The sequence below is a fragment of the Tupaia chinensis genome, unplaced genomic scaffold (assembly GCF_000334495.1).
Source record: "Tupaia chinensis unplaced genomic scaffold, TupChi_1.0 Scaffold000185_1, whole genome shotgun sequence".
In the NCBI taxonomy this organism is placed as follows: domain Eukaryota; kingdom Metazoa; phylum Chordata; class Mammalia; order Scandentia; family Tupaiidae; genus Tupaia; species Tupaia belangeri.
The window spans coordinates 3,410,596-3,420,020 of record NW_006159660.1 but is presented as its reverse complement, the minus strand read 5'-3'; the positions used below and the strand labels follow the sequence as shown (position 1 = coordinate 3,420,020).

Below are 9,425 nucleotides of genomic sequence, written 5' to 3'. Positions count from 1 at the left end.
TGTGTGTGTGTTTAAGTAGGAATGAAGATAAAATTTTTCATTTGTCAGGGACTAGGAGCAATTTGTTTATTCTGTAAAATATAAATGTATATTATTAGTTATGTGTTTTAGCTATTAAAAGAATAATACATGAAAATGCCGGAGAAGAAACCCTATAATATACAACAGTATGTACTGAAAAGTCTTCCATTGCCTACAGTGGCAACTAATATTGCCATCTTACATATTCTACCCAGGATAATCTATGTGTATGCATGTGTGTACTCATTTATGTATACATTATCTCCTTTCTTGTGTAAATGACAGCATATGCTGTATACTCTTCTGATTCATACTTTTTTCACTTACAGTATATGTTTATTATGATTTCATATTAGCAATTATATATTTAAAATTTTTATAGAACATTTGTCAACTACTAAAAACTGCTAATAATTATTAATACCTTTAACAAATCATAATATTTTTATTGTTGGAAGGTCTTACCTCAATGTTGATGACTATTGACTAATCAGGGTGATGGTTGGTGAAGTTTGGGGCAGATACAGACATTCTTTAGAATAAGACAATAGTGAAGTTTGTCACATTGGTTGACTCTTTTCATGAGAGATTTCTCTATAGCATTTGATGTTGATAGCATTTTGCCCACAGTGGAACTTCTTTCAAAATTGTAGCCAATCGTCTCAAACCCTGCCACTGTTTTATCAACAAAGTTCATAGATTATTCTAAATCATTTAGTGTCACTTCAACAATGTTCACAGCTTCTTTACAATAAGTAGATTCCATCTTTAAAAGCCACTTTCTTTGCTTATCCATAAGAAGCAACTTCTTAAGGGTGGAAGAGAGGGAATCCAGAGGAGAAAAAAGCCAAAAAGCAAAACATTTAACAGACAGAAAAATAGAAAATTATCTGTTGATGATAATGTGTATGATAATATCTTTGACTGGAGTAATATGCAGTATATTCATGCTGGGAAAGTTCATTTTGTATGCTGTAAGGTAATTAAATGTAAAAAATACAAAATAAAATAAAATTAGGAATAATTTTTTTTAAAAAGGAAGCAACTTCTTATTCATTAAACTTTTGTCATGAAATCACAGCAATTCAGTCTCCTCTTCTGGCTTCAATTCTAATTCTAGTTCTCTTGTTATTTCACTACATTTGCAATTAGTTCCTTCACTGAAGTCTTGAACCTTCAAAGGCATCAGTGAGAGTTGGAATCAACTTCTTTCAAACTCCCATTAATGTTAATATTTTTACTTCCTATGAATCATGGATATTCTTAATGGCATTAGAAAGGTGAATCCTTTCCAGAAAGTTTGCAATAGACTACACAGATCCATTTGAGGAGTAACTATCTATGGCAACCAAAGCCTTAAAAAAATGTATTTCTTCTTCTTCTTCTTTTTTTTTTTTCAAATTCTAGAAGACTTCCAAAAGAGAGGCAGCGCCTCCCATTAGAGCATGTGATCCCCTTTCCTTCATTCCTCTTACCCGTCAGGTTCCTGGGTATACATGCACACATGCTTCATCTGTTTTTCAAGCCAACATAACCCAGATTTGAACCATGACCAACCATGTAGGATCCAGCTCCCTCCACATAGCACTCAACCACTGTCCTGCAAGACTAGTCCAAAATGTATTTCTTTCTTCTTTTTTTTTTTAAGAGATTTTTGCAGTAGGACATGTGCACTTGCTAGAGAGAGAGAGAGAGAGAGAGAGTGAGAGAGCGCCCTCCCATGGGGGATGGCAACATCACAATTCCTTCTCCACCATCCTCTTCTTGGGATTTTGAGCACGCACATGCACCAGTCTGAGTTTCGAGCCACCAGGTTCGGGATTCAAGCTACAGTCGGCCATGTGGGAGTCCAGCGTCTTAACCACTATGCCACCTGCTGGCTTCCCCAAAATATATTTCTTAATAATATAACTTGAAAGTTGAAATTGCTTCTTGATGCATAGGCTGCCAAATGGATGTTAAGTTAGCAGGCTTACAACATTCATCTGACCGTACATTACTCATCCCTATTACTTGGGTAACCAGGCACATTGTAAACAAGTACTAACATTTTGAAAGGGGCCTTTTTCTGTGACTAGCAGGTCTTAACAGTAGGCTTAAAATATTAAGTAAACAATGTTATAGACTGATGATCTGTCATCCAGGCTTTGTTGTCCTATTAGTAGAGCAGAGGCAGAGTAAATTTAGCATAATTCTCAAGGGCTCTAAGATTTTTGGAAAGGTACATGGGCATTGGCTTCAACCTAAAGTCACCAGCTAGATTAGTCTCTAACAAGAGGGTTATAATTTCCTTTGAACTTTGAAGTCAGGCACTGACTCTTCCTCTCGAGCTATGAAAGTCCTAGAGGGCATCTTTCTACAGTATAAGACTGTTTAATCTACATTGAAAATTTGTTACTTAGAGTAGCTAATTTAATTGATCATCTTCCCTAGATCTTCTGGATAATTTGCTGTAGCTTCTATATCAGCAGTTGTTGCTTCACCTTGCACTTTTTTCTTTTTAAATTTACTTTTTAATTTTATTTCTATGAGAGAAAGAAGGAAAGAAGAGAGAAAGAGAGAGGCACCCTCAACAGGTTTCTCATGCTTTGATCAACCTTGAAGCCACCCCCGAGTGTGAGCACAATGTGCATGCCTGGCATGTACATGGACACCTCCAGATATAAAGCTGGGACCTTCGCATCTGTGTCCCGCACCACAGAGCACTGCATTGCCACTGTGCCACTGCCAGCCCTTTCCTTGCATTTTTATGCTGTGGAAATGACTTTTTTCCTTAAAAAAAAAAAAAAAAAAAAAACTTCTTTAGCTTCTAACTTTTCTTCTCAGATTCACTTCTCTCAGTTTCATACATTTGAGAAGAGTTTGGGCCCTGCACTAGCTTAGGCTTTGGCTCAAGAGATTGTTGTGGCTCATTTGATCTTTTATCTAGACCACTGAAAATTTCTCCACATCAGCAGATAAGGCTGTTTTGTTTACTTGTCACTCTTGTATTTACTGGAGAAGCACTTTAATTTCTTTGAACAACTTTTTGGGGGCACTATTAATATTTGGCACATGAGGCTTAGCTTTTGGCTTGTCTTAGCTTTCAATATATCTTCCTAGATAAGCCTAATCATGTCTTGTATTTGATTTCAAGTTGGATGTGACTTTTCCTTAAACTGAATACTTAGAGGCCATTCATTGTAGGACTACTTACTAGCATGGTTTTAATATCATTGTTTCTCAGGGACTAGGGAAGCCTTAAGATAGAGATAAAGACAGGGAAACGGCTAGTTGGTAGATCAGTCAGACCACATACTTTTATTGATTATGTTTCCTATCTTAAGTGGGTATAGTTTATCGTGCCTCAAAATAATCACAAGAGTTAAATCAAAGATCACTGATTACAGATGACCATAGCATATCATAAAACTGAAGAAGTCCAAAATATTATAAGAATTACCAACATGTAACACAGAGGCACAAAATGAGCACATGCTGTGGAAAAAATGGTGCCTAAAGTTTGGTCCATGCAGAGTTGTCACAAATCTTTAATTTGTTAAAAAATGCAATATCTGTAAAGCACAATAAAACAAGATATGTCTAAAAGGAAGTAAAACAGTTGTCACCTACTGAGCTTCTACTATGTGCCAGGTTTTGCATTAAATGTCTTCATAAATTGTTACAGCTGAACTTCAGCTGAACTTCACAATATAAGTGTTATTATTGTGTCCTTTAAATGAATAAAAAAAAGTGGAGGTTAAAGAAGTTAACTAACGATAGTTTTCCCATCATCAAATTCTGAAAAATAAAAGACACAAAAATGAACCTAGCACTGACTCCTATGGAAATCTTTTTATTCACTCATCATCACGGTACGCTAGGCACTTTTACAAAGGTGAAACTTCTATCAGTTTGTGTTACTTATAAAGGAACGATGGTAATCTAAAACAAATGTAAATGCCTATACATCATAATTTACCTATTTCTACATTTAGCTCACTTATGCCAATGTCTTAGTTATTATATTTTTGTAGCCCTTTTTTATAGCCCTTGTTTCTAAAGAGTGGTTTTCCTAAGGAGAGAAGATAAAGAGGAAATATGTAGACATAAGAACCCCACTATTCTTCAAACTGAAAAGCAAAAGAAAACAAAATTATCCCAGAATAATTTAAATCACATTGAAAAACAACTCTAAGAGATAAGGAAGAAGGGAGAAAGTCTCAGTTTGAGAACAAATAGTGTGTAGACTGCATACTGTCACACATACACAGTCACACAGCACTCCATAATGTTTTGGTCAGTGATGGACTGCATATGGGATGGCGGTCCTACTCCATTATAATAAGCTACACCATATAGTTCAGGTGAGTAGTAAGCTATATCTTCTAGGTTTATATAAGTGCATCTAGGGTTTTAGCGCAGTGACGAAATTGCCTCAGGATGCATTTCCCAGAATATTTTTCCATTATTATGTGACACATGACTAGATAACTAAGCACTAAGCTCCAATATTTGCCTGCTTTTTCTCAAGTTTTCGTTTATTTTTCCATTTCTTTCTTTTTTTTTTTTCATTGCCAGAGGGTACATGCTCTTGTCAGAGAGAGTCAAGGAGAGAGGGAGAAAGCACCCCTCAATGGGGCATGGTCACTACACAATTCCTTCTCCCCCATATCTTCAGTGTGTCTGGATTTGGGATATGCACGCAAATATGCTTGGAGTGTTTTATAAGTCCCCTGAGCCATTCGAACCATGATTGGTCATGTAGTAATAGCCTGACTATTAGGCTATGGGGCTGACCCTGGCTTGTGTGTTTCTTTTTTAGTTTTTCTCTCATATGCATGTGAATTATAAACTTATATGTGAGTAGGTTCTGTAGCTTCTCAAGACTAAGACTGTGAAGGTTATCTATTTCAGTATTTCAGTTCCCCATCCAAGATTTGATTCTTCTAAACAAAATTGCTGCCAAATGATTGCTGAGTTTAGGACTAATTATCTCTCAGACTAGCCAGTAGAAATTCCTGGTTTATAATTAAAAAAAAAAATGAGATTTAGAGTCAGAAGACTGGTGTTAAAATTTCAGCATCACTTACTAGTTGTGTACACTTACGTCAATTTTTTAACCTTTTTGGACTTCAATTTTCTCTATAAAATAGCAAAATAGTAAAACCTGCTCTAACTACTGGGAATCAAGTATCATGCATATAAACTATTTTTTATAAATACTTTTTTCTAATTTAAGAATAACTCTTTCACTGTGACTCTCCCTTATTCATCCTCTATAGCAGATGAAAAGCATTCTTTCACGACCATTCTAACTACATTAGTGTGTCCCCAACAAATCTTTTGTCTGACTATTGCCCTTGTTATTTTTTCATACATACTGTTACTCTGTGAATTCTTGTTTACTTGTTCATAGTTTGTAAAAAGTCCCTATAATGTAAACTCCATAAAAAAGGATACTTTTACAGTCTTCTTTTTCATGTATCCTTTGTTTTTTAAATATCTGAAGGAAGGAATAAAAGGAAAGGCAGGAGGGAGCTTTGGAATTTAAAACTTGAAAATCTTAAGATTCTCCTCACGTTCTCTGCTTTTTTGAGGTATATATTCCTAGGCACAAATAAATAGTCTATAATTACATGCTGAATTGAGAATAAACCTCTTACTATAAACAATGTTGCTCTGGTAAGGAGGTGACTATGTGTCATATCCTAGAGAAGCAGAGGTACTGTTTCCTTAGTACATTTCCTATAGGTGTGAAATCAGATCTAAAATACTAAGATTACAGAAGAATAAGATCAACGTTTGTGAAAGGGAGGTGACAAACTCACTCTCTTCACCTAATCTACTACTTTCACCACCCCATTTTTTTAAGGTTTTGCCATAGGGCACGCATGTTTGTAGGAGAGACAGTGAGAGGGGAAGTGAAAAATCACCTCCCATGGGAGATGACCATGCCACAGTCCCCTCTTCATTCTCATCCTGGTATCTTGGGCATGCATGCATGAATGTCTAGCATGATTTTAGGTATATCCGTGGTCAGCCTGTGGTAGTCAGGCACCTTAACCACCATGCCACCCACTGGTCTGATCCCATTGCCACCCATTTTTCTGGAGACATATTTAACTATCTACTATGCAACTTCTCACTTTTCCCCTTGTTTTCTGTAGTGATCTTCACATTAAATTTGAGAAACATGATATATTATTTTTTTTAAAGAGAGATTTTTGCTATAAGGTGCATTGGCTCACCAGAGTGATGGAGAGAGACAGATAGAAAGCAAGAAATCACCCCTCAGGAGGATGGACACACTGCAATCTCTTCTCCTTTACTCTCCTCTGGGATCTTGGGCATGCACACAAACACGCCTGTAGTGAGTTTAAGCTGCCGGATCCAGGACTCAAACTGCAGTTGAGGATATCCATTATGCCATCTGCTGGTTCAGAAACATGATATATTTTTAAGAGTGATATTGGTTACTTCTTACTTTGGCTCATATTTTGGTCTTTTAAAATGATTTAAATAGCTTTAGTATAGGATATAAAGGGAATGTAATTCTGGTGATTTTATTAGATATACAACATTAAAATTTTTCCATTTCTTATTTTTACTTATAGAATTCCAAGAACCCTATGCCGTCGTAGTACTTCTGGAGAAAGATCTCATTGTAGTTGATCTGACACAAAGCAAGTAAGTTATCCATGTAGAGATTAACACTATTTTTAAACTACATTCATTATAATTAAAATGCAGGAGTACATTTTAGATCATTGGAATTAATATTCTTTGGTTTTGTTATATGAATATTGTTTTTATAGAATTAAGAAAATACAGTTTGGTTCAATAATAAAAATGAAACCAAGAAAGTTTGGGTGATACTGTGAAAGGTGTTAAGACATCATAAAGACAGCACCTGATGTTTAGACAAAAGCATTTGGAGATTCAGCCCATACAAAATCAATGATATTTCTGCAGTTTACTTAAGCAAAGCAATTGTTAGGAAAATGTACAATAATAAGTCTACAGAAAAATTGACTAAAGGAAAATAACAAATAGTAAAAGTATTATTAGACTACTGCAACAGACAATACAGAAGACCAGGATCTCAAGGGTAGAAAAGAGAGGGATCTTCTTTCACTTTCCTTTTTTCCTTAGTTTGTGAGCAATTGGAGCAAATACAGAATATTGTGTTACAGTGGTGCTCTCTACTCCTTTATGTTGACAGTAAAAGTAGACTTGAAATATACAGGCACTGTCTTCCTGTACATTTTCATTTTAAATGGTGATAAGTATGAAATTGATTTTTCCTTATTGTATGTTCTAGCCCCACTGATCTTTTAGCTCCTTTGTACTTCAAAAAAAGTGCAATTAAAGTATGAATTTATTTTGGTGCAAAAATGTTTAGAATTCATGCATTTTAAAAATAATGTACACATTGCATGATTTTTGAAGATCCCTTGTATTTGCAGAAGAATTTTGAACATTCTCTCTCCTCTGCCTGAAGTAATTTTTCTTTTACTTCTTATTAGCATCTTATTTGTAAGAATCTCAATTCAGATATCACTTCCTCCTGAAAAGAAATCTTTCATAATCTATATAATTTGGACAAATATAATATTATGGGCTCACTCTATAGCTTTTGACACAGGTGAATTTTTCAATTTGTTATGCAAAGATTGTCTCTGCACTAGACTATAGGCTCCATGATGGGAAGGACTATATCTCCACATTGAGTAGGTTCTCAGTGGATTTTTGTTGAAAAAATTATAATCTGAATTCCATTTTCCATGTAGTTTATAAATGTAAGAGCCAATATTATTCCTATGTTAATTTACAGCAGTTAATGTCTCAATACTTGGAAAGAGATGTAAGATTCGGCCATATCATAATGGTCAGTTCTGCCTATCTGCATTATTTGTCATCATTAAACGTGATTAAATTTTATGTACAAGTAAGAGTTTATGCTTCTTCCTCCAAGAAGTTTTAAGATACATGACATTAAAATGTACTCTTCTGATTTCTTTGGCACTCGAGCCTTCTTTGTGGTAGTTATTTTTTTCCTCATACCTTCTCTAATTATCTAATATCCTCCAAGGCCCACTATACTTTACTTTTAATACTCATTTTCCTGAGTATATGCATTTATTCTTTTATTAAAAAATGTTTTTAGGAGGTGATTGTTAAAAATAATTTTCTCCCATATTATTAGAAACTTAATTAGGAATTAGTAATTTTATTCAACCTCCAGAGAATATGGAATGTGGTTTGTGTTTATGTATTTGTGTGTTGGCAGATTTTCTACCAAGCTGAAATGCTGCAGATAGTATCCTAGACAGTAATAGTAGTATAGCAGAATGTTTAAATTATGGGGAAAAACTGAATTTATTCTACCAGTATTAATATTATGTTAAATTCTACCAGTATTAATATTACATTTCATACATAACTATTTATTTTAAAATGAGCATTCTTATTCCTGTGATTCATGTTTTGTTGTGCTTAAAAATAATTAAGTGAAATTTATAACTATTATTTACAAACATTCTAGAGGTTACTTTATGAAAATTATTTTGTATTTTTTATGTTTGCAAAATGACACTAAGATATTGTCTTTATCTATTAGCTTTCCAATCTTTGAAAATCCATACCCTATGGACATTCATGAATCACCAGTTACTTGTACAGCATACTTTGCTGATTGCCCTCCGGATTTGATTCTAGTACTCTATTCTATAGGAGTCAAGCATAAAAAGCAAGGATACAGTAATAAGGTAAAAGTAGTAATTATAAATAATTTTTCTTCTATTCATATCATATGATCATAAATTTTTCTGTTTTTTTTTTTTCTTACTTTAATTCAAGACCACTTGAATTAAATTTTTTGAAGTCATAGGTAGGCATCTATCAAAGATATAACTTCTGGGCCAGGCCCATAGCTCAGCAGCTAAGTACTATGCATGGAAAGTCAGACACGACATGGCTGACCATTGGCTCAAATCTCAGCTCTAGCAGCTTGAAAAACACACAGTGCATGTGCATGCATGTGTGTCCAAAATCCTGACGAAATGGAGAAATAAAGGTAAAAAGATTGCAACATGACCATACCAACTGGGAAGTATTTTCTCTCTCTCCTCCCCCAATTCCCACTTCTCTCTCTCTCTGTGGAACACACACACCATCTGGCAAAAATAAATAAATAAATAAATAAATAAATAAATAAAATAATGTAAGATATAATTTATGAAATTCAAGTTTTCTAAATAGTACATAACTTTAACTCTATGGATATTTCTATCTCTTATACATAATTATATAGTAAGAAATGCATATCTATTGTATACATTTATATACTGACTATATACCTAAACATATATGAATCATAAGGTATAGCTTTTAGTTATTTTAGATAAAGGAATATATATATA

At 34.2% G+C, this 9,425-nt stretch overlaps 1 protein-coding gene across 2 annotated transcripts in view; it reads left to right on the top strand.

The window, feature by feature from the left end:
• The window catches only part of STXBP5L (syntaxin binding protein 5L), a 376,137-nt gene that overhangs the window by 178,024 nt on the left and 188,688 nt on the right, over positions 1–9,425 (top strand). For both annotated transcript variants that reach the window (XM_006146699.2, XM_006146698.2), the window contains exons 11-12: positions 6,618–6,690; positions 8,624–8,771. In XM_006146699.2, the coding sequence (XP_006146761.1) occupies positions 6,618–6,690; positions 8,624–8,771 (221 nt within the window). The remainder of the gene's footprint in view (positions 1–6,617; positions 6,691–8,623; positions 8,772–9,425) is intronic.